This window comes from Quercus suber, unplaced genomic scaffold (genome assembly GCF_002906115.3).
Source record: "Quercus suber isolate HL8 unplaced genomic scaffold, Cork oak 2.0 scaffold_930, whole genome shotgun sequence".
Taxonomy (NCBI): Eukaryota; Viridiplantae; Streptophyta; class Magnoliopsida; order Fagales; family Fagaceae; genus Quercus; species Quercus suber.
In genome coordinates this window covers 1-25791 of record NW_027070353.1, presented here as the reverse complement: position 1 = coordinate 25791, position 25791 = coordinate 1, and the positions used below count along the sequence as shown (strand labels likewise).

The following is a 25791-nucleotide window of genomic DNA, read 5'->3' as shown; positions in this document are numbered from 1 at the left end:
AAGTAAGTCAAATCCAGAAGATAAAGGAAAAAGCCTAAAATTTAGAAATAATAAATTACACTTTAAACCAGTTTGTGTAAAATTATTTAACTAAAAGATAGGGGTAGTTTAGAGAATTTAAGAATTTGTGTGAGAGAATTTTAGTACGCAAAATATTGAAAACCAAATGGGAAATCCTATTATTAATAATATAGAATATATATATATATATATTAGGAGAAAGAGATTTTAGTTTGTTTATATTTTTGATAATTCAAAAGCCTATATATACATGTTTGATTGCAGAAGCCAATATTTTTTAATTGGACAAAGTTTGTCTTGATACAGGTATAGAGTTCTAACTCATTATGTGACGAATTATAAAATTATCTATGTGTATTATTTAAACAAGTTAGAGAACATGTAACTATGATTAAAATTATATGTAAATGATCTTTTCAATGAGCTCAAAACATGTTTAAATTTTTTTTTTTTTTTTTTTTTGGTGTGTATCAGAAAATTCATGCTTAAGTTTAAGCCCAGTGTTAGTATTTTCCAACGAACTCCTATAATGATGTAGAGCAGTCAGCACAAGCCTTTCTAGAGCAGCAAGGGTGCTGGAAATCATGGCACAAGATCAAGGGGGGGTGTCAGTAAAAGTCATTAAGGTGACAATGTTGGAATTTCATGAAATATGGAGGGTTGAAAGGAAACAACCTTTTGATCAAGACTTAAGATTCCTCTAGGGTCACCCAAACGAATTCCTTCCTTAAGGCTCCGAAAACAATGATTTTGATATTTTTAGTAATTTTTTTTCCTTAATAATTTTTAGTTTAAAAGTCAAAACAATGTCCTGTCTGTTTTGAGACATCTCTTAGAGACAATAGCTCAATTTCCGCAATTGTCTCAATTTTGCTATTTTTGGTAAAAATTACTATTTTGCCACTTAATTAATTGATTTGCGTGAATTAGGGTTTTCTAGGTGTTTTTCTAGCCGCCCTAGGTTTTCCTTCTTACTATTTAAATGTAGTGTAACCTCTAGGGAAACTTAGTTTTCAAATTAATAAAAATTTTGACTTTGTCTATTGTTTCTTTCTAATGGATTCTAGAACCCAATCACCTTATGGATTCAAGAGATCTCTTATGAATTTGAGGTTTCCATTTAGAAGCTAACTTATTTAGTTTCTTTTCCATTCAGAAGGCAACACATTTGTTTTCTTGTAGCTTCCACGACATCATATATATATATATATATATATGGGATTTTTCCAACCCCAAAATCCAAGTGTTAGGTTTGACACATACACCCCATTGGGAGGCAAGGGAGGAGTTGGTCTATTGCAAAGTCGCCCCTATCCAATAATTATTTTATGTGATTGATGGTAGGTGATAACATTAAATGTTGAGGTGAGTGGAGATGTACTTGGCACGAATATCCATTTTAGCTATCAAATTGAAAAGGGAACACTTGTGGCTTGTTTTCTATCCCTAAGACAGTACGAGTATGAGAGGGATGATGAGCTTTCACAAGGTTTACACAATTTTTCTATCCCTAAGAAAGAGGAGGAAAAAATGACATGATTTTCACATGTTTTCACAAGGTTATACTAACTATAAATATAATTTTCCTTTTTAGAAAAAAAATATATAATGAAGTTACTGTGACAGGTTAAAGATTTTCACCACAAAATCAAGACAATAGTCACAATTAGGCTAAAACTGCTACAACAAATTCAAATATGTATAAATTTACTTGGCAATTAATTTCTACCACAATATTATATATACTTAACGTGATGATTTTTCAAGCATCCAAAAATGTCATTTAGTGGTAATTAAATGATGATTAATTTATTCAAGGAAATCTTGCTTAGATGAGAGCTATTACTAACATAAGGAATATTACTTAATTGATGAGATTTTGAGTGAACATTGAGATTTGTTAGAAATTGTCTATAATTCCTATTCATATGTTTGAACATATGTTCAACTTCAAATTAATTTTTCTCAACTCTAATTTTTATGTAGTATTTTATCTATCATATGATAAAGGAGGATGTTTAAAAATCAAATTTTAGTATGCAATTTCTGTTTACCTTCAACGAATATTGGTACTCATATGTTTAGTAACATTATATATATATATATATATATAATCTTTATTAACATTTTTGGCACATGGTAAGTGAAATATTTTACTCCAATGTTTAGGGTTTAGGTTTACTTCAAAAATGTAGAGCATCATGATCTCAAATAGGAGGCCTTCAACCTTCTTCACCCATCATAATTTTTGAGTCTCCCATTTAGTATCACAACTCCCATAAAATTGCTAACTACAAAGTGGATGTGGCATGCATCATTGATAAAGCACATGAAAAAAGTAGCCAAAATAAAGATAATACGTTTCAATCTATAGTTGGCATCACCTTTTTATATGCTAAAATTGAAAACCTGGTAAACTTCTATGTTAGTAGAAACAACCGAGTAAACTATAAAGATGAACAGTAGCACGTTGATCACTGGGTAAGCTGAATCCAATTCAGAACGATATATTAACGATATTGTCACTAATATAGTTTACAAGCCAAAATCTTCAATCATAGCTATATAGAATAGGATCTCTTTTTTATGTATTATTGTTAGAGTCTAAGACTTGTCATCGTACTCACCATCATTACATTATCAATAAAAATATTCAACCATAGCTGCACCGAATACAATCTCCTCATTGTTTAATTGTTGGAATTCAAGATTATTCACAATTAAGATTGTGAATCCAATGGTGTTGTATACACAAGTTTTTTTTTTTTTTTTTTTAATTTTTTTTACTACTTGAAAAAGTTTACTTTTAACTCAATGATGGATCAATTATGTTTTACTTTTATCTTTAAATGTTTTACATTGTTAACTTTTTCCTCTCACAACAACATGGTAATTGAATGGTACAATAGCCAGATCCAATTCCACCATTTCTAATCCTTAGACCAAAACATAGTAGTGCATAGTTGTGCCAAACAACCCCAAATATAGTAAAGACGTTATCCTCTGCATGTCCGTCATAAATTTGCATTCAACTGATTTATCTTGTTTTCAATTCCTTTAAAATTTCATTTTGATCTAAAAGTCAATCATAAGTTCAAATCATTTCATTGATACTTACTTCCCATAAAATGCCATTATGGGAAGATCATGGTTGCACTAAATGAAGGTTGTCCCTTTTTGCTGACCGTCTAGCAGCCGCACATTGTGATGCTTGTAATTATATTTGTAATTTGTATTGTTATGTTTATGTTTAAACATATGTTCATAATTAATTTTTTCTTAACTCTTCTCCTTAATTTATTTTTTTATCTATAATATGAGGAAATGGGCAGTTTAAAAATCAAAATTTTAGTTTGGAAATAAGATTTACCTATGAGAGACTGTGCCACTAGCCCAAAACTTTCAAATGGTTTTGGCATAGCTGCATCCACTAGCATTCCAAGCAAGAAAGCTTTTCTAGAGCGGGATTCATGAATAGGAAGTTGGTAGCTTGAGACCAAGAGATCCAAACTATCCCTTCTAGTGAATTAAGACCAAGAGGTCCAAGACAGTAGAAGCACCTTTCTACTACTAACTCTAGAGAATAGGGACAGAGGGAGAGGAGAAAAAATCTAAATTTACTAGGAAGCTCTGAAGATTTCTAGAGTGCTTTAAATTGTTGATAGAGGGGAGTTATTTATACTAGATGTTGGGGAGCTAGGGATGAGTCTCTGGGTGATTTGGAACTCTAGAAAAAATTATTCTTTCTAAAAAAAAAAATGTGAGAATCAAATTTAAACTGAGCGGGGAGCAAGCTGGACTGAAAAGGAAGGAAATCTAAGGGTTCTGGTCCAAATGCTGATTGGCACTTAGTCCCAGACCCTCCCAAATCTTTTCCTTTTTCGCTTTGTCTGTTTATTCTAAAAAAATTAAATTAATTAATTAATTAATTAATTAATTAATTATACCAATTCTATTGGGAATTAATTAATACATTGTCTCTAGATTAAATTGGGTACACAAAACCTTATCATGAACTCTATCTTTAGGCCCTTTTAGATATACATCACTATAAGTTTCTTTAAAAAAACCTTCTCCCCTCTCTCCGTGTGTATGTTAAAAATACTTAGTATTCTAAATTATAAAAAAAAAATTAAAAAAAAAAAAAAAAAAAANATGTCCACAAATAATTGAAAGAATTAAATCAGGGACAAGTTAGCAACACTCACCTTGGAGAATTTTTTTCTCACCCATCTAGCACGAGTCTTCGGCTTTGTAGGTGAAAATCCATGTGAAGCAGAGTGTATTTGGGGGATTATACCAAACTTCTGAGAGAGACTGAAATCCTGCAAATTCCTTTCACAAGCCAACAAGCTCAAATTTTTCAAAAGAATATGAAACAATTTATTTGGACTTATGGCAAGAGAAATATCATCACATATCCTAGATTGACATACAGAATGCTTAAATTTCAATTTATGACAATTAGAACGAATGTGACCACGAACACCACAAAAGTGGCAAACAGGAATAAATTTAGGAACATCAGTATTCCTAACAGCAAATCTAGTCTCAGATTTAGGTTTTTGCCTCAACAAAGAACAGTTTGGTCTAATATGACTAACAACACCACAAAAGTGACAAGTAGGCACAAAAACAGATTTCTTTTGCACACTAGCAGCAGGTTTAGACATAGGTTTAGAAACTTCAGCGTTAACATCAGAACTTTTACCTTTGTCTAACCTAGCAAAATAAGCCTTTTCTTTATTATTCCTCTTGAAATGAGGGATATAAACTTTCTCAGTTTTAGACTTAAGAGAAACAGAAACACTTCTGTTATCAACAACGGGCTTGGTACTAGTCAAATTTTCAATTTTAGTTTTAGATTCAACTAACTCTTGTTCCAAGCTTTTCATCTTCTCATCTTGAGAGGAAATTTGATTTCAAAAATTCATTCTTTTTATTAGACTCATCTAATCTCACAATCAAATCATCTTTTTCAAAATTAGCCAATTTTAACTCTTCTTTAAATTTCTTAGCAATTTTCAAAGATGTAGATAATTCTTTACGAAGAGTTTCAAAAGCATCAAAAAAATCAACAGAAACAATAGTGTCCTTTTTATTCAAAACATCACAGGCATCAATAAAATCAGCAGAAGTATGAGCAGAAAGACACTTCAAATTATCCATGATAACAAGGGTCAAGGATCAGCTCTTAGATCAAAGGATCTACAGATAGAAGAGCTACCCGCTCTGATACCACTTGTTAGAAATTTAAACCCCTTAAAACACAACCAAATTGAGTAGCCTAGTTAATTAGCCAAGTTGTTACTTAGTCAAATTATGCAATTCTAGGTTAAAATAATCAAACAATCATATCAAGAATATAAAGCAGGGGAAAAGTAAATAATACAAGATATGATCACCCAAGAAACTACACGGTAAAAACCTGGGGAGGATTTGACCTAGCTATCCTCAAGGTAAACCTGAATCCACTATGCGAAAGAATCGAAGTTTATACAGAAGGACTACAAGCTCCCCGCTTGACTTCCTAATGCTACCTACCAATAGAACTTACTGACACGACCACGTGCAAGCTCCGAATTCACGGACTCCTTCTTTCTTGGACTTTTCAATCAAGTACAAGCACCCCCGCTTGATATTCTTTAAGCTCCAATAGCAGCAACCTTGTTGATCATCAAGATGTAGATAATATCTCTACCTTGAAAACCCTAAGTTTATGTGAAGGAAAACTCCTCAAGGATATTACAAGAGATTTACATAAACCGCAAATATGAGCAACAAAGACTTAGAGAGGTTTGGGTACAAAACCCTTAAAAATAAAAGGAGGCACAAGTGGCACTCTAATCTCTCTCTCTAAAGCACTCAAAAATGTTCTAGGGTTTCCCTTATATATAGGAGAGTTTTACTTGAACCCCAAGACATTTAAATAGAGTTTGGGCTAAGTTGGAATTCTGCAAAAAAAACATTCTGGCCGACTTTCGATCGATCAAGTCTTTCCTTCGATCGATCGAGCCAGACCGAAAGTAACTAATACTTCTGCAGCCACTCGATTCCAACTTTACATAAAAGACACAACTTTGAGCAAGTCTAAACAAGACTAAACAACCTGTTTTAATCATGGTTTGCCAACAATACACATTAGAGTTCTAAATACATAAAATCCTAAGTCTTTAGAACCTAACATCATTGATACAAAACAATGAACTATTGTTGTGCCATGTGGCACATTTTATGATATTCTTTTCATTCAGGGTTCCACCTCATCAAAATTAAGCATTGGTGGGTCAAAGTATTAACTAATGGTGAGTTTGTGATAATCATTGATACAAAACAATGAACTATTGTTGTGCCATGTGGCACATTTTATGATATTCTTTTCATTTAGGGTTCCACCTTATCAAAATTAAGCATTGGTGTGTCAAAGTATTAATTAATGGAAGATACATTTACATTAATGTGTTAATATAGTTCAAAGAATCTCTCTCTCTCTCTCTCTCTCTCTCTCTCTCTCTCTCTCTCTCTCTCTCTCTATATATATATATATATATGCAAAATTACAATTTATACCCTTTGAGCTTGGTGAATTCTCATTTTAGTCTACTAAGCTTGAAGTTTATTATTTTATTCCATTAATCTTAGGTGGGTTAATGTAATACCATGTGACCAATTCTTAGAGAATAAAACAATTTTAAACAAAATCCAACAAAAAAAAAATTAAAATACAATCAAGAATATAAAAAAGAATAATTATATTCTTAAGTTAAAAAAGTAATTAAATATTTGTCAAATTTTGCAAATAATATTATAACAGGTTCTTACTCTAATTTTTTTTTTAGAAGAATATTATAAATTAAATTAATCTTAAAAACTTACCTGTTTCCTTTTTCTAATGACACATAAATAATTGTAACTTATTCCTCAACTATTATAATACTTAATGAGTAATATAAATTATTCATAAAAATAAATTTTTATAAAATATTTCAAAATAAACTTTTTGTATACACATGCATCAGACAGGTTAATAAAATTGACTGGAGAGGGTTCAAAACTTCGGGGCTTCTACATCTCGGGAAAAATGCGCATTTTCCCATAATTTACAAATTATGCAGCAAAATGCCTATATTTTGAAATTATTTAGCAAAATGTCCCTATTTTTAAAACTCAATTTTAACAAAATCGAGTTACAGATATAACTTGATATTAGCAATGTCAAGTTCTATGTATATTTTGCCGCTTATATTTTTTGAAAATTTAAGTGGAACTCAATATTGCTAATGTCGAGTTCCACCTAAAATATACATAAACCTCAATTTTGAGGATATCAAGTTTTACACAAAACTCAATTTTTTTAAAATCAAGTTTAAAATAAGGACATTTTAATAAATAATTTCAAAATATTAACATTTTACTATATAATTTACTATATAATTTGCAAATTCGGGGCAAATGCATCTCTTCCATTGTTTTCTTTTCCAGAGGATGATATAATGAAATTTGTCGTATACTCGTATTTACTGCTTAGACACACATCCAGACACGCACAAACTAATTGGATTGACCTCTTTCAATATGATCATGGTTTGGGTCCCACAAACCAATCCATGCAAATGGGCTCATATGTTTTGGGTCTATTGTTGACTAAGGAATGGAGAAACAGACACGCACAGAAAGCATGGTCCGACACTTCTACATGCTAGTAAGATTTTCCTTTTTAATGGACAGAGTAAAAAATTTCTTCCGTAGTGTTTTGACTTTCGAGAAAAAATAATTATATATACATATATATATATATATATATATAAAGTAAAAAATAAAGGGTACATGCATGACCTAGGATGCAAAGACATAGACATGAGTATAATTACGGGTACAAGTATGGGTACAGGTACAATACATCAACACAAGCAATTTTTTAAAAATTAACTACTAAAATATGGCTGATTGGATATTGTTACGACACGAGTACAATATAGATACTACACAGGTATGACACCCCCAAATAAAGTATCCGTGGATCTTAGTGCGTGAATAATCATGTCTATGAAGCAAATTAAGCAATGCCATAACCAAAAATCCATCACCTGCTAAATATATAGAAAAGAAAAATAAAATGATGAAATCATTATAGTTACAATATTGAGTCACCTCTAACAACAATGAATTTCACAGTTGTTAAGGTGACAGTTTAATTCATGATTGGTGTATAGTAAAAGTAATTTCATAAATGATCCCCATAAAAAGTTAATGTTGCATTAATCATCACAGTATACTATCTCAACTAGTTATGAAATTTGTTGTCTAGGTAACATGGTTGCACCTCTAATCAATTAAACCCAATGGGACCAAATTATGGTTGCCAAATCACGCATGGCATAACGCTATAACTATGTTCCTTATATTGATCTCACAAACATTAATAAACAATACAAGGTTGCATGATCAACCTTCATTACTACTAAAACCTCACGCGGTGTTAAACATTGCAACAAAAGATGACTAGTTCAGTACTTAAGGCATCGCACTTTAGGTTTTGTAGTACACAAAATCTTTCTATATAAAGCAGGCTACCTTTTTTGTTAGTACAGCAAACACAAGCAGTTGTAATTCTTTCTGGTCTCTTCCTCTGTATCAAGTGCATATATACTTTGTAGTTAGCAAATGGCCACTCCCATTATCTTATTTGAGCTCCTACTAGCATTGTCTATATCGGTTGCTTTAGCAACTGATCATAGTCCTCTTCAGGATTTCTGTGTAGCTGATGCAAAAAGCAAAGGTATGACAATCCTTTGTGCTATGGTTGAGTTTCCTTATTCATCACCATGGCCAGAAATTAAAATTAATAACATATTTATATGCCCCCTATGATTTTGACATATTATTCATGTCCCCTAGAAAGAAAACTAATTTACTTTTTATTAACTTAGATTCCTTACATAAAAAATTTTCTAGATCCATTCCTGTAGGAAAGCTCTACAAGTGATTTTTTTTTTTTTTCCTGTTAGCCATTGTATGATGAATTTAAATTGTTAGTTTCGAAATATAGTTTCACCCTGTTATGGTTCTTCTTCTTCTTATTATTATTATTATTATTTTAAGGAAAATGCTTTATTTACTATAAAAGGTCTACAAACTAGCATGATAATAAATGTGATTTCTAACAAAGAATAAATAAATATCTAATTTACTTTTATTTGATTGATAATCCATAAGTTTTGTAAGGTTTATGTAATAAAATTTGCAATACCCACAATATTACTTGTTTTTCTTAAAGGATCACTAGTTTACCAATCTTAATCATGCATAAGACATGCTATTTTGATAGCCTTATCTGCTTGGTCTAGTTGATCATCATCACTTCCATGGTGATCATTCCCAGTAACGAAATTTCATACCATTATTGCTATTATGAGTTTGTCATTCATGATTACATTCCATGGCAGTGTTAATCAATGGTCTGGCCTGCAAGGATCCCAAGCTGGCTGAAGCCAATGATTTCTTCTTTAGTGGACTTCACTTGGAGGGTAACACATCAAATGCTGTAGGGTCTATGGTGACCCCAGTTACTGTATCACAAATGCCAGGACTTAACACTCTAGGCATCTCAATGGTCCGTATAGACTATGCACCATGGGGCATCAACCCTCCCCACACACATCCTCGTGCCTCTGAAATCTTAACAGTATTGGAAGGACACCTTGAAGTTGGATTTGTCACGTCTAACCCGGAAAACCGTCACATCACAAAGGTGCTAAAGAAGGGTGATGTATTTGTCTTCCCCATTGGTCTCATACACTACCAAAGAAATGTGAAATCTACAAATGCAACAGCCATTGCAGCTCTAAGCAGCCAAAATCCTGGAGTCATTACAATTGCAAATTCTGTGTTTGGGTGTGCGCCAGATATTCCTAGTGACATTCTTGTGAGGGCTTTACAAATGGACAAGAATTTTGTCACTCATCTGCAGTCCATTTTCTAAACAAGCCGATTGTTTGTAGTAATGTGCACATCTGCTTGTATATTTGCTTTTACAAAATTTAGTCAATTTGATTTGGTATTTACTATTATGTTCTTGAGTCACAAATGATTCTGACATGCATTCGTTTCTGTTGATAAGTAGCTTGAATTAAAAATGTTGCACCGAGTGAAAAATCGGCTAGAGAGAGAGAGAAAGGAATGAGAAAAATTGAGTGAATATGGAATGAAGAAACAGTCTAACAGAGAGGAGAAAAAGAATCACATATGCAGATGCAAATCTACTGGTGGTACTAGTGGTGTAATCTTTGAGGATGAAAAAGAAGAGGTAGGGAAACATGTAAAAGGATCCCCTCTAATTGGATCCTCCAATTCCCTCCTATTTTTAATGTCGGAGAGATAAACACATTGGGGAGCTTCCTTGAGTAATTAATATAACATATAGAGACACACTTTAACCCAAAAGGCCTAAGCCCAATGGGTATGTGCTCAATTATGTTATATTAACTACTCATTCTTCTCATCTTTATTCAATGTGGGACTTCACTCACACGTGTAACCCAACAATCTCCCCCTCACGTGTGAGTCTCTACCACTCTGTGGGCTTCAAGACTTCTCTGTGGGCCATGAATAAGTCCTACTTGCTCCCCCTTGCCTAATGGGCTTTTTCACTTCATTAGCGCGTCATCCATGGGTCTCTCGTACGCCATCCATGGGAACCACGTGTCAACCCTGCACGTACATCCATGGGAACTCCGCACGTCCATGTCCATGGGAACCTCGCACCTCATCATTGTTTAGCACCATTTGCAATATTCCTTTGTTGGGCTTTTTCTTTTCTCCAGGATTTTTGTGTGTGGGCCATTAAGGCTTTCTCTGTCCCCGCTGGGTAGGGACCATGAACACCTCACCACCTTCGCCGCACACCACCATGGGCTCTGATACTACTTGTCGGGGGAGATAAACACATTGGGGAGCTTCCTTGAGTAATTAATATAATATATAGAGACACACTTTAACCCGAAAGGCCTAAGCCCAATGGGTATGTGCTCAATTATGTTATATTAACTACTCATTCTTCTCATCTTTATTCAATGTGAGACTTCACTCACACGTGTAACCCAACATTTAAAATTATGTCTTACATCTAAATAAAAATAGGAAAGAATTGAAGGATTCAATGGGAGGAGAATGTCTTAAGGGAATTAAAGGACCCACCCTAATTTAGTACAATCTATTAGTCTATCACTAATAAATTTGTAACTCATCTAAACAAATGTAAAATTGTATACGCTTTAAAAAGAATAACAATTTTGAAAATGTCTCGAAGTTTATATATTTCAAATGTCTCAATTTTGGAGATGGCCGAAGTATTGGTGTTACATCACACAAATGGCTACCTACTGGACCAGTTTTCCTTCGCGAACCTGATGAGCAGATGCGAGTGTGTGACTTGATTAATCATGACACAAGACAGTGGGACAGGGGCAAACTGGTCGCTACTTTCACCCAAAGGACATGTGCAGAAATTTTAGCTCTCCCTCTCAACCATCACGACTCACAAGACTCTTTGATCTGGACTCAGAACAGAGCTCAAAAGTTCTCGGTTAAGACAGCCTATCGGGTAGCTCTCAAACTGAAATCCACAGGCTTGGCTGTACACTCCTGGGTTTGAGCATGCTCCAACTGCCTACCAACGAGGTACAACCTATGTCGAAAAAAGGTCAGAGTTGAGGCAAGATGTGAATTCTGTCGCCAGGAACCTGAAACTGCAACCCATGTGCTATGGACTTGTCCATTCGCAAGGTATGTGTGGGCTTTGGTCAGTGGATGAGTTCAGAAATGCAGCAACGAGGTCGCTGACTTTGACTTCTTCCTGCTCTTCAAACATCTGCAGACAGTTTTGGAGGAAACAAACCTGGACAGGTGGGCAGTCACGGCTTGGAGCATTTGGAATGCAAGAATAAATTTTACTTCGAGCATGTGCGGCTACAGCCAAGGATTANTGTGCTTTCAAAAGGCAAAAGCATTTTCAAACCAAAAAGAACGAATCATCTAGAATAGTTGCAATACATTACACTTACAAACCCTCCAATATAAATGAAAATGTATTCAATTAGCTCCCTGTTTTTGCTTGCAATCGATTACATCAATCCTTTCTCCCTGTCAGCTTTCGGTTCTGCAAGTTGAGCCGCCAACTGCAAGACCAATTATTTCTAAATTTTTTATTTATTTATAAGATAAGATAGGGAAAATTTGACACAAATGAAACCACTACTGGCCAATAGCATCTAGGTCGAGTGGCACCCTTTTTGTATTTCTACCGTTGACATTTAAGGTATGAATCTCTCCCTCTTAAAATGTATCAAAAAAAGGAAAAGAAAAAAGAAAACAAATCCTCCTCTTCTCGTTGAAATCTATCCAAAAATATCAGAAAAAGAAAACCATTTGCAATGTAACAATGAAAATAATGTTATATAAGCAAAAGTGTTATGGCTCAATTGACACTTCTAATTAGTATTTTTAACAGAAACGTATATAGCTTAATTCCTCCTCTCTCAACTATTGAATTAAATATATATATATATATATTTAAAGTAACATAAGAAGCTTTCCACAATTTCATGAATATCAATTTCTGTATGCATGAAGAGTCGATATTGAAGGGGATAAAAAACAAATATGACGGATGCATGAGCCTAACGACACTGAATAATGTATGGCGACGGATCGAGGTTCTAGACGGAAAGAATACATGACAGGTAGTCTTATATGGACAGAATCCTTGGTGTATGGACACGAGGGCGACTAATGTCAAGCCATGTGGCACCCACATGGCTTAAGTGAATTCCAAGGAATCTTAAATGGAAATATCTTGCGCTCTACGTTTGGTCTTGGTCAAGGAACCCCTATATGGGAAGAATCCCATGAAATACGTGCTTTTATTAGAATCCTCTCTATAAGGAAAGGTCTTTCTACCCAAGGAATAGGAGTTGGTTCTACACTACTATAAAAACCCTGCAAGCACTCGCAAACGAAGGTACGCATAGTTTACCCAGCTCTGGCACTCTAGAGTTGTGAGAAGTTTTCTAACTTAACTTTCGGAGAGTTTTTGGCCGGTACCACACCAGTACTCTCCTAAGGTCTTCTTGTTCTGTGTTGTGCAAGTATTGCCTTGAGCACATAAGAATTGTGTGACTTACTGACAATTTTTGGCATCATCAGATATATTTTTCATATAGTTCATGGTAAAAGCTTTAGTTATTAGGAGAGGTTCAAGTGTTCAACCATTACATAAACCCCTACCAATGTCCATATCTAATCAACGTGGGACTCTAACATGGCCTCACCTCTAAATCTCAACATCCAAACAAAGTTATTCTACGTCCAATAATACAAAACATGATTGAAATTAATACCAACCCACGTAGGGTAACAGGTATTACTCCATATGTGGTAACTTATTATATGGTGGCAACATCCTAGCTTAGTGTCAAAGGAGCTTCAACGAGGAGGAACTTGGATAATTTGCAGCCCATGTGAAAAGTTGCATTCTCGATCTTAAGCCACGCCAGTTTAGCAACTTCCTATATTTGCTTCCTTTCAATGCTATTAAACAATCCTAATGTTTAAAATTTGAAGACATTATTTTTTGAATGAAGATATAAAATATTCAACGAGGTTACTCCAATCTCTAAATCTTGTAAAAGTGCATGAGTTTTGTTTAGACCTAGTAAAATTGGACCCAAACCCAAAAACCTGAAAATTAATAACCGATCTGACCCATGATTTTTTTACCAAGAGTAAAAATGGTTCAATCTAACCTAACTCATTTTAAAGTAATTTTTTTCCACATTAAATTCAAATGGGATAGTACAGTATATTCATTCTAAATAGTGTCACCATAAATACTCATTTTAAGTGTTTGTGAGGTGTGGGAGGCAAGAGCCGATGTTCAAGTCTCCAGGAGGGAACTTTACACATAAATACACTTAGATTATGTTAGAGTAGAATTTCTATCTTATATAAAAAATTAAAAATTAAAAAAGAAAAAAAAAAAGAAAGAGTCTCACATGCACATTTAGAATTTATGGTGATGATATACTGTATCTTAAAAAAAATTATGGTCAATGACATTTAGTTCCCCCCCCCCCCCCCAAATGATGATAGTGAACTATGAATTGAATAATTTTAAGAATTTATGTATTATTTAACTTTTATTTCTTGTTAATTTATTATTTGTTCTCTTATTTATATTGAAAGGAAATAAAAACAATACAATCATATTATTATTATTATTATTATTATTATTGTTACTTTATTTTTTCTGCATGTGAAAGAATATGAGTTAACTTGTAACCCAATCAGCCCAACTATTATATGGTGGTGACATTCTAGCTAATTAGCATCAAAGAGGATTCACTGTGAGGGAACTTTTATAATTGGTAGTCCATGTGAGAAGTTGCATTCTCGATCTCGAATCCATGGGATAGTAAGTCACTAGTTAGGCTTTCCATTTCTTTATTGTTATGAATATGAGCCAACAAGGTCTCATTAGAAACTCTCATCAGATTACTAAGCACCTTTGCCACTACTTTCATTATCCTTAGCAATAAAGATGGTAACAGACAGAGAAAAGATCTGCTTGTGAAGGCCGAGTTGGAAGTTGAATTTTGTCCAAACTATTTTTGGGGAATACTTATGGTTGGTGAACTACTTAAGTACATGAGTGAAATTTTTCACAACTAGCTGTTCCTTATTCGATAATCTTGTATATTTCCTCCCTTCAACGCTATTAACAACATTAATTTTCAATATTTGGAAGACATTTTTTTTCTCATAAAGAGATAAAATGTTTGATAAGGTTACTCCATTTTCCAAACCTTGTAAAAGTGCATGGGTTTGGTCTAGATTTTGCAAAATTGAACCCCCTAAACAATAATACCTGATTTGACCAAGGATTTTATGAATAGCAATAAAAAGGAATCGACCCGACTCGACCCATTTTGAAGTGAATTTTTTTTTTTTTTTTCACATTAGATTCATATGAGACAATATAGTATATTCACGCTTAACAGTTTCACACGCACATTTAGTATTTATGGTGATGGTAAACCGCACCTAAAAAGACTTATGGTCCATGACATTTAGTTTTTCCCCCATTCTTTTATGATGATAGTGAACTATGGATGTGTAATCTTTTATGTATTATTTAACATTTATTTTTGGGTAATTTATTATTTGTTTTCCTATTTGTATTGAAAGGAAGATAAATACAATATTGTTATTGTTATTGTTATTATTATTGTTATTGTTACTTTATTTTTTTGTATGTGAACAAAAAATATGAGTCAACTCATAACCAATAAGCCTAACCAATAACCTAGGTGCCTTGGAGTCTGTCAAAGATTCATGTCGTTAATACAGACGGTTCGTTCGGGAAGGAGCTCTTGTGTGAGAAGTTTCGAAGTTGTGGTGGATCACAACAATGAGTTATCTACTCAGATATTAGAGTCTAGGAAACAAATTTTTTGTTCTAGATTGCAAACTCCTTTTGTAGTTAATTGCCTTAATTTGGGTGTGCTGTCTTAGTAGTGGTTTTTTCCTTTGAAAATGTTCTCCATCGTTTTTCCACTTTGTCACGAAATCTGATTGTCTTGATTGTTTTACTATAATAAACTGATACTTAAGCTAATAAAAAATATTTAAGCTAATAAAAATAATAAACTTAATCACTAAATCATTATTTTAACCTTACTTTCGTACCTTTACACACAATTTAAATGTACAGCTAAATAGGTAGGTTAAATGATAGAGTTCATTGGTGAAAGGTTGGCCTCTAACTACAATAGTTTCTCACATTTTTAATGCCTCAACCAGATTTTTGTGTATAGATGGAACACATGTGGACTGCAAATTGCCAACTATGGCTTTCAATTATTAGTTTGTACAAAACCTTATCCTTTCCAAAACCACAGCCTTTTTTTTTTTTTTTTTTTAAATGTAGTTGTTATTTATTTAAATTTAAAGAAGGTAGCTTTGATTTTTTTGACAAATTTCTTTTGATTATATCCCAAAAACTTGTAATCAAGTTGCCCAAACTCTTACTGGGACTGCAAAAGAGGTTGTGGAGGCATTGGTTTGGACTGAGAAATGCCCTCTTTCCTGTTTTCCATTCTTAATGTTTAATGGAATAAAGTTCAATCCATTTTTACTATTAAAAAAAAAACATCAGGAAATTGGGGAAGGGATGGACTAACATGGTCATGGATCAAATGAGGATTAGCAGGGTGATGTTGATTTTCATACTCTTTTAAGAGTGGTGTGGTCCAAGCTTTAATTGATCTTTTAAAATTGCCTATCTATCTACATACACTCATGACATGAGTCCTTGTGTTGTACACGGTGATTAACATTCTCTCTGGAGGAATTGGAAGACAGGAATAATGCATCTTGAGAAATAATCATTTTTGCAAAGCATACATAATTTACCAATTGCCACAATCAAATACATATAATCGTTTTAACTTAACCTGTTCATTCAAAACTCCAAAGCCACTTCGGCTAGAATACCCAACACAGCAATATCAAAATTTCATAGATCAATTAAATTTGATCGTGCGTAATTCGATTACGTGCAAATTTCAGCAATCAAAATATCAAATGGATCATTATTTGTCATTGTATGTTCATTTGGGTTTCTCAGAGGTTCTACTTCTATTTTGTTTGCGAAAAGTTACATCAAAATTTCCGTGTGATTCTAATAGTTGAATCGAAATTTAGACTTAAACTTAGCTCATTTGTTGGATAAAAGAACATTAATAAATTATTTCTCAAATCAAGCTTGAATCAATTGACCAATTTAAAAATTCTGATAAAGTGCTTGGACAAAACTTTTTTTTTGAATCAAGGCAAAGCATTTTAATTAATGAAAACTGTTAAAATCAGCCTAAAGTACATCTGTAATATCTGGTGGTACATCTTCCATCCAGAGTTGTAAAGAAAAAAAATTTGTTCGCCTCGCTAGTGAGTAGATTATAGTATATGAGAATAAGTTACGTTTGAAAAATAAGAGACTAAATACCGTATGTCTTTTACAATGTGACCAAAGTTTGACAAAACCTTATTATAACATTATATATTTTAATGCTGTTGCTTTTTATTTTTGGAGGAAAATATAGTTGTTTTTAAGTCTTAAGCTTTTTTTTTTTTAGTTTAGTTTACTTTTTGTTTTTATTTTTATTTTTTGGCATTTCGTTAAGGAAGATTGTGCAAATCTGCCTGAGGTACAGTTTCAAAGTCTTAAATTCTTTAAATTATCTTCCAAATTTACACCCTTAAAAGAGAAGTCAAATCGTCCTAAAATCTTTATCACAAACCAAGTTGTCAACGTGGTCACTGGCCTTTGTTTTCTGTTTTATGTCCTTTTCCAATACATTTAATTAATGTTCGTAGATAACCATCTTGACACCACATGGTTTTTGACTTTTTCGTTAACTTTTCTTCTTTTGAAATTGCACCTTAAGGCTTAAGCCTACTCTACTTTCTACCCCACTTTTGCTGTTATAATTAGACAATCTATTTCTTTTTTAATTTTTTTTTTCAATTATAGTCCTACACTAAAAACCAGAATTGGTCAAGTATACCACATTCTTCTAAACAAATTCATACTTAATCAACTCAAATACAAATATTAATTCATACTTAATCAACTCAAGTACAAATATTAATGTGAATTCCAGTTACCTTAATTAATAAAGTTTTTTATCATTGAATAAAATATTTGAGGTTTAATTCCTGCACAAATATTAATTCAACTTAAGTAAAATAAAAAAATAAAAAAAATAAAAAGCTTTTTATGACTATCGATTAGATCAATTCTTTCAAGAGAATTGCTATGTTCCAAACACTTTTACAACAAATTATAGATGATAGGTTGTTATTATCTATTACAAGTGAACAAAAAAGTAATCTAAGTTGTAAATTCAAATTAGAACCAGTAACAACTCAACACCTTTGATTTGTTGTGAAAAATATTGTAAATGTAACACTTCTCTTCTTTCAATGTGTGTCCTAAAAACTAAAAAGTTTCTCTTCATTACTTTTTCAATAAATAAAAAAATTTATTTCAGGTTGAAAATTATTTTTTATAAATTTAAAAATATACTTAGTATCACATCCTTATAAAACACATCATATCTCTCTTCTATATATTAAGAGGATTCAAAAAGTTAGTAATGTCTTTATAAAATATAAAAAATACCACTAATCTAATTAGATAATCTTTATTCCTAAAAAATAAAAATAAAATGTTAAAATTGTAATTCAACAAAATTCAAAAAAAAAAAAAACTATTTGAGAAACTTTTTTTTTCCTAAAAATTAGTATACACTCTCTATTTAAATACCTCAAAGAAAAAAAAAACCTTCTATTTAAAAAAAAAATTTCCGAAAAATTAGCACACACTAAATCTAGCAGTTTACTCATTTTCAAAATCCTAAATTTTATCTTCTTAAAAATTTCTTCTTGTGTAACCTCACTAATAATAGACAAATTCATATTTAAAAATTAAGACATTAAAACTCAAAATATTAGAGAGAGAGAGACTCATCACACGTGTAGAGTTCGTATGATGAGGCTAGTACACTTTTAAATTCATTGAAAGATAAATATTTCCAATAAAGTGGTGTCATGAGATGAGATTTACATTGGCTTTATTTTGATTTATAACATAACAACTAACATGTACCCCCATTTATTCATAGTTTGTGTTTCCACCCCCAAATAATAATATTAGATAAGTCAAAAGGCCCTTTTATGTAAAAATAACTAAAGCCTAGGGACTTTCTCATAAAATTTATAAAATCTCCATTTTGAAGCAAAAACAAAGAAGAGGAAACCCACTCCTTCCTTTCCTTCCAAATTCCATTTACTCCGCTCGCATCTTCCCTTCTCTTCACTCCATCAACCCAACCAAACCAAACCAAATCAAACCAAACCAATTCTTTTCTCTTGTTTCCCATCCACCTATAAATCCTAACAACAACAATAAAAACCAACACCACCTCAAAGCAAAAAAAAAAAAAAAAAGAAGAGAAACAATGCAACAGCTATTGTTTACGGTGATATTGTCGGAAATGGCATTGATATTGGTGCTACTATTCAAGACCCCATTGAGGAAGCTAGTGATAATGGGCTTGGATCGCGTCAAGCGCGGTCGTGGGCCAATCATGGTCAAGACCGTTGGTGCCACCGTCTTTGTGGTGCTCTTGTCCAGCGTCTACAGCATGACCAAGATCCAGAAGCGTTGGATCGATGAGGGAGCTGTTAATCCAACGGATCAGGTCCTCATGGCCAAGCATCTCCTTGAAGCCACTCTTATGGGTAATTACTAATCTAATCTAATCTAATCTTGGCGTTTTAATTTTTATTTTTATGTATTAATCATTGGGTAACAACAATTTTGTGAATCATGATTTGATTTGAATGAATTAAATGATTTTGATTTTCAAGGAAATGAGACTTTGTGGTTGGCCTATTTTGACAGATTGGTTAACGGGTTCTTTGCATTTTCTTCTTTTAAGTATTGCAATCTCAAATAAACTTCAAAACTGAGCAATGTCCTTTTTTGTGTCATTAAGATTTTCCTTAAATTTAATGGAAAAGTAATTGTCTAATGAAAAGTCAATGCTAGGATCATTATTTGTACTGATTAAGAAGGAATGACTTGATCAGCAAACAAAATATGTAACATTTTGGTATAGTACGGTCAATGCTAAAATCATTGTTCTGAATTTATACATATTGTGATGTAATATATATTTGGGTAGCCATAAGCCCAAAATTATTCACAGCTGAGGTGGTAGGTTTTGATTGGTGTACAATAAAAGGAATGTCAGTGGTGGTTCTATGTGAAAGTGATTTTCACACAAATTTCATTCCGTTGCCATGACAAATTGTGAAAAAAGTTGTGAAATTTGTTGTGTCTATGTCACTGTTGTGACTTGTGATTATTGAATGCATCAATACCTTTGTCAAAACACCTAGGTAATGTTTTGTTGCTTGTAAGTACATGTTTGAAAGTCTGTCCTCAGTTTATCTAAGACTTAAGTATTTTAATCTTGTTATAAATTAGTCCTTGTTATTTTTCACCTTGTTTTTCAGTTACAGACAAGCTGTTAAGTGATTTGCTTCATGGTATTTTTGTTAAAAAATTTTCATTTTGGAGCCAATGAGCTCTGGCTTGAATGTCACTTCATCTTCAAGAGTAGTAGGGGAGGGTGAGGTCATTGGTTCAAATCCTTTGGGTACATTTGCAACTTACTGATTACAAAGGAAATATATTTTGGAACCTTTACTGCTGGACACGATGTTTGATGAAGCTTGAATGCTCTCACTTTTTCTTTTCCCAATCTATGTTTTGGTATTGGCCAAAGAAAAAAAAAGTATGCAAAGAAGTTATTGAACATAGTCTATAAACTTAGCTGGATACATGTGGGTGACCTTTATTAGTTTGTTGAGGATACATAGCCAACTCTAGAATTTTGGGACTCAGACTTGATTGTTGTTGTTTTAGTTAAAAGTTTTGCATGTACAGGATCACATCATGTTTTTTCATTTTGTAACGTAATAATGCTTTATGGCTTTGAGTTTTAGGACTGAGCTGCTTGTTTCAGTTTGAACCCCATTTTGCTCAATAAACTTGTTAGCTGTGGACCTATGTTAAAATGTAAACCTGGGGCAACTGCTTGCAGGTTCCTCCCTATTCCTTGCACTGATGATAGACAGACTACACCATTATATCAGAGAACTACGTATAAGAAGGAAGAGCATGGAGGCAGTTCAGAAACAGGCTCGAGGATCTGAAAATGGGAAAGTTGAGGAAGCTAAAGCAATGGAGGAAGAGACAGCTAAATTGCGAGAAAAACTGAAGCATCTAGAATCAGAACTTGAGACGAGGACAAAAGAAGTGAATGCTGCAGAGGCCAATGCGGTTGCACTAAGAAAACAATCTGAAGGATTCCTTCTTGAGTATGACCGCTTACTTGAGGAAAACCAAAACCTTAGGAACCAGTTGCAATCATTGGACAGGAGATTGTCACATTCTGGTAGCAAGAAGAATACTTAAGCAACACGGCACCTCTTGCATTTTTTCCTTCTTGAAGTTTTCTTTCATTTTTCATAGTATCTTTTGGGGTTTTCATGATGGTTTGGTTAGGTACAGTCTATGCACCAATGTAAGTGTGTTAACTAAAAATCTTCTCCTTCCACCCCATTCCCTGCCTCAACCCCAAGGGAAAAAAAATTCATGAGTAAATAGGATTTTCATTGTGTGTTTAATTTTACTTAGAGCTTAAGTGCTGGAGTTGATCAATTTTGTCCTGACAAACTGAGACAAATTATTAGGTTATAACATGGAAAAAAATTTCTGCTGATTTTGTTATGTTTATGAATATGCATTTTTATCCCCCTTTTTTTGTATGGTTTAAAGTTTGGATTGTAATTAAGACCTTTTGGGTTCTTTCTGCTACAATTGAACTATTCAAATCATTCACAAAGTTTATAAGTTTCCATTATAATTAGTGACATTCTTCAGTCAACTGCTCTATGACAGTAGAGCATAAGCTTTGCACCACAATTAGTCGTCATAATTGCAGGTAAACCGTAACTGGTCTGCGCCACCAGCCTAGTTTCAAGTCTCCTTGTCTCACTTGTCAACTGCAATCTCTGTCTTAGTTGCAGTCTTCCTTAGTTCATTAATAGAACTCAGAATAGGATCATATTCACGCAAAAGCCTGTTGCTGTTGAGTGCAGTAAGTAGCATCAAACCCAGAAAGACTGGAACACACATAATCAATAGCACAAGCTTCATCGCAGGTGCTATATGACCTTTCACCTCTTTTGCGTATTCGACAGAGGCTAGAGCAAGAAAGGTAAGCGGGAAGGAGTAATCCCACCATGCAACATGGAACCTCTTCATAGATTTCTTGAAAAGGGTTGGCCTACAAGCCTGTATATAAATCCATGAGTGGATTAGTTGCACGTTTCAATTAGCTAGGGAACCCCTTCTTCTAATAACAAAGCCAGAGGCCACGGCTGCATTAACACGTATATTAATCACCTCTCTTACATGCAAAGGTGTGTGTAAATGCTGCTTTGTATGGGGCTTTCATAGCACTCTTCCTCTATTATTTGTCACCTAGAAATGTTTATTGACAACCAGCTAAATTTTCTCATCGCACATCTATATTTTTAGGGATGCAAAAACTAAAGAAACTTTATTTCTTCAACTTGACCTTTATGGCCTAACAGCTAAAGCTTATTACTTCAAAAAGTTGCCAATGAAAACTCTGATCCAACCAATCATTAGTTTAATGGTGAACATTCAAATAGAGTGCTCTTCACTTCACTATGCAATACCTCTCACATTATTTTCACTTTTTAAAATTTTTTTAACTTTTTTAAACTCTCAACTTTTTTACATTTTTAACTTCCTTGATCCAATGGTTGGTATCAAAAGTTAACTTTTTAATTTTTAATCTGAACAATGAGAAAGTATTGCATGGTGTAATAGCCCTAATTATTGCACCAGATCTCAATCCGGTATGATATTATCTAATCTCTGTGACATTAATTATTTAAAGTTGTAGAAAGTTGAGGCACTAAACTTGTCATAATGTCAATAGCAACAAATATTTTACACTTACTATCAATGTTAGATCATTTCTTCCATGTACTTCGCTGACTAGACTGAAAGCCACTTCAAAGGCATATATACTCAGTAGAGGTATAACATTTGAATCAAACAAAAAGTTTAAGGGTTATGACAAGCTGAATACTAAAAGTTTATGATTAATTCATTTATTTGTATTTTAAACGTAAGTCTAGCTTGAACTCATCACTAAGTTAGAATACATGTTTAAACTTAGTTCATTTTTTAACAATCTTGAATTTCTTCATGAATTGCTTAATTAACTTATCATTTTTCCATGTATAGTAGATACTATAGCTAAAATTTTTTACCTCTTACCAAATCTATACTAATAATTAATAACTAAATTACAATTGAAATTATTTTGTTTGATTTAATTAGATAGAATGATTTTTATTTATAAAATTATAAAAATTAGAGTCACCAACCTTGTATCGTTTAAAAAATATATATAATTTTTACCAAATAATAATTTGATATCTTATGAATTTATTTGCTAACTTACACAATCTAATCTTAAGTCAATATAAATATTATTCGCATGCATTTATACATGTAAACATATAATATTATATTGTGTAGACTTGAATCAAGCCTCGCTCTCACGAGCTTGTTCACAAACACAATAATATGTTTGAGCTCAGCTCGATTAATAGTCAAGCCCAAACTAAAGTTTAAACTTGCCTCGTTTGTTAAATAAACAACCATAAAGAAGTTTTACCCAAACTGTTTATGGACTCGGTTCATTTACACAGTACTTGTGCTGCTATTGAAATAGTGTAGAAATGGAAGTATGTGAGAGAAGAGTAAATGATGAAAATTACCAGAGACATAAAAAGGAATAGAGAGAGGAAGAAGAGCATCTTTGATGAAGTATCAAAAGCTCCTGAAATGGAGCTCCAAGCTAAACTTGCCATGCTTGGTGCAACAATGAACAAGAAGAAAGCTGGCCTCAGCATTACTGGAAAATGTTTGCCACCAGGTAGGCGCTGATAGAGGGTAATGAAGAGTACTAAATAATGTGCCATGCCTAGTGAGAACATGAAAATTGCACTCTCTTTCCACCCCATCTGTGCTGCTCCTTGAGCACCTACCAAGTTCCCTAACACTGATATCTGACTTGTTGGATTTGCCATCATTGATAGAAACCTCTTTTCAGTGGTGAACCATTGCCCATATATTTTGATGTCAAGCACCAATATTGGAATTGCAAAAACCAACCAAAGAACTAGATAAGTGCGACTCTTTGGACTTATTAATGGGGCTGATTGAAGCATGAGAAGCCATGAAATCCAAGGGGCATACAAGAAGTTCACTCCTATATGGTGTAAGAATTCTGCACCACCCCATCTGTGCTGCTCCTTGAGCACCTACCAAGTTCCCTAACACTGATATCTGACTTGTTGGATTTGCCATCATTGATAGAAACCTCTTTTCAGTGGTGAACCATTGCCCATATATTTTGATGTCAAGCACCAATATTGGAATTGCAAAAACCAACCAAAGAACTAGATAAGTGCGACTCTTTGGACTTATTAATGGGGCTGATTGAAGCATGAGAAGCCATGAAATCCAAGGGGCATACAAGAAGTTCACTCCTATATGGTGTAAGAATTCTGCCTTGACCATGTGAAAATGAAAGTAACACCTTAGAATATATAGCATAGAGAGTGTAATTAGCACCAAAAGTGCAAGACACCATAGTAAATGAAAAGCCGTTGAAGAAATCATGTGGAATACTTGTTGGAAAGCTTGCGACTCATCTGTTGGCTTACTTAGAATTTTCCATAGTAAAGCTTGGGCACCAAGAGAGATGCTTATTCTGAAGTAGCCTGCACGGAGCCTGGTTAAGATGTATGATTGTGATGGATTGGAAATGGGAATTGGGTGGGCATGAGACTCTTGGCTAGCGACATTACTGGAAGCATCAATTACTACCTCAACTTGTGGTTTCAATACAGGGTCTTCCATTAGTAATAGTATAATAATAGAAGTGATCAGTGACTTTGTGTATAAGATTTGCATTTTTCAAAATAAGTACAAAGGGTGTTTATATAGGGAAATGAGTGAGTGTGAGAAACACTTGAAAAATCAGTTCAACATTGTGTGTAAAGCCACTACGCTCTAACATTTGGGGCTTGTTTGGATTGAAGGGAGAGAGAGGGAGTGGGGGGGAATAAAGTAGAGTAAAATTAGTTGAAAATATGCTAATTTTGAGCTAAATTTACTCTACTCTATTCTACTCTCCATCCATTTCCCTCAATCCAAACGAACTATTAACAAGCTAGTACAGTAGTCCTAAAGAGTATTATTGTCTTTTGGAAATGCAAAATTAGTAAGTTTTTGAATTTGAGTTTTATTCTCGTATCATTTTTAATTGATAATAGTTAACTCACTTAATCTTGTTGTGACATGATTGATCTTAAGAAAGGTTTTATCGATTTTAATTTTGAAAAACTTCTTTATGCGGAAACAAGCATAACAAACAAGTCTTTTTATATAATCAAGAATTTTTATATTACATGTTTGAATATTATTATGATAACTTTCATTGTTGTTTTTATGTTGTATTATTTCATTATTTTCTAATTTATTTGACCAAATTGCAAAAGGCCTTTGACCTCTAAGATTTGGGTCAATTGCAAACATAACCCCATACTTTTCATTTTGTATTATTGACCTTTGCGTTGTCATAAATGATAAAATTGAATGTGGTCACTTTCCATGCATGTGAAGAATTTTTTATAAAGAAAATTATTTTTAAAACAAGTTCATTTTTTAATTTAATTTAATAGAAAAAAAAATATTTAAATTAAATTGAATTGGGAAAAAAACTATACCTGACTAAACAACCTTTATAGTTTGTAAAAACTTTTAATAGAGATTGTTTGTTTGGAAGCATTTTTTCTATAGACTTTCAGTCATTCAAGATTTTGTGTGTGTGTGTGTGGCTGAATTTCAATCATTAATAAAGCTTTTACATCAGTATGTCCAAAGTAATAAAGTAGAAGAAGTCCGAAGGTACTAGCCAACCACTAAGGTTGTTGGCAATTCCTAAACCCATCTAAAAAGAAGTATTT

At 33.1% G+C, this 25791-nt stretch overlaps 3 protein-coding genes across 3 annotated transcripts; 2 read left to right on the top strand and 1 right to left on the bottom strand.

Annotated features, from left to right (window-relative positions):
* Positions 1-8517: 8517 nt before the first annotated feature.
* LOC112005446 (putative germin-like protein 2-1) lies at positions 8518-10069 on the top strand. The gene is made up of 2 exons (XM_024037695.2): positions 8518-8800; positions 9468-10069. Exons 1-2 carry the CDS (start codon positions 8686-8688, stop codon positions 10001-10003), a joined length of 651 nt encoding a protein of 216 aa, XP_023893463.1. The 5' UTR covers positions 8518-8685; the 3' UTR covers positions 10004-10069.
* An 8807-nt stretch (positions 10070-18876) lies between these two features.
* On the top strand, positions 18877-21434 carry LOC136065343 (uncharacterized). Its single transcript, XM_065768412.1, has 2 exons — positions 18877-19383; positions 20754-21434. The coding sequence occupies exons 1-2, from the start codon at positions 19101-19103 to the stop codon at positions 21125-21127; spliced, it is 657 nt and encodes a 218-aa protein (XP_065624484.1). The 5' UTR covers positions 18877-19100; the 3' UTR covers positions 21128-21434.
* Positions 21435-21475: 41 nt separating this feature from the next.
* Positions 21476-24682, bottom strand: LOC136065338 (S-type anion channel SLAH1-like). Its single transcript, XM_065768405.1, has 3 exons — positions 24141-24682; positions 23536-23860; positions 21476-22009 (listed from the first exon to the last, which is right to left on the bottom strand). Exons 1-3 carry the CDS (start codon positions 24680-24682, stop codon positions 21707-21709), a joined length of 1170 nt encoding a protein of 389 aa, XP_065624477.1. The 3' UTR covers positions 21476-21706.
* Positions 24683-25791: the final 1109 nt, after the last annotated feature.

Coding starts and splice junctions, on each gene's coding strand:
- LOC136065343 (XM_065768412.1), top strand. CDS start 19,101: ATGCAACAGCTATTGTTTACGGTGATATTGTCGGAAATGGCATTGATA. Junction 19,384..20,753: donor CCTTGAAGCCACTCTTATGG/GTAATTACTAAT, acceptor AACTGCTTGCAG/GTTCCTCCCTATTCCTTGCA.
- LOC112005446 (XM_024037695.2), top strand. CDS start 8,686: ATGGCCACTCCCATTATCTTATTTGAGCTCCTACTAGCATTGTCTATA. Junction 8,801..9,467: donor AGCTGATGCAAAAAGCAAAG/GTATGACAATCC, acceptor ATTCCATGGCAG/TGTTAATCAATGGTCTGGCC.
- LOC136065338 (XM_065768405.1), bottom strand. CDS start 24,682: ATGGAAGACCCTGTATTGAAACCACAAGTTGAGGTAGTAATTGATGCT. Junction 23,861..24,140: donor TGGTTCACCACTGAAAAGAG/GTTTCTATCAAT, acceptor CACTGAAAAGAG/GTTTCTATCAATGATGGCAA. Junction 22,010..23,535: donor TATTCCTTTTTATGTCTCTG/GTAATTTTCATC, acceptor ATTTATATACAG/GCTTGTAGGCCAACCCTTTT.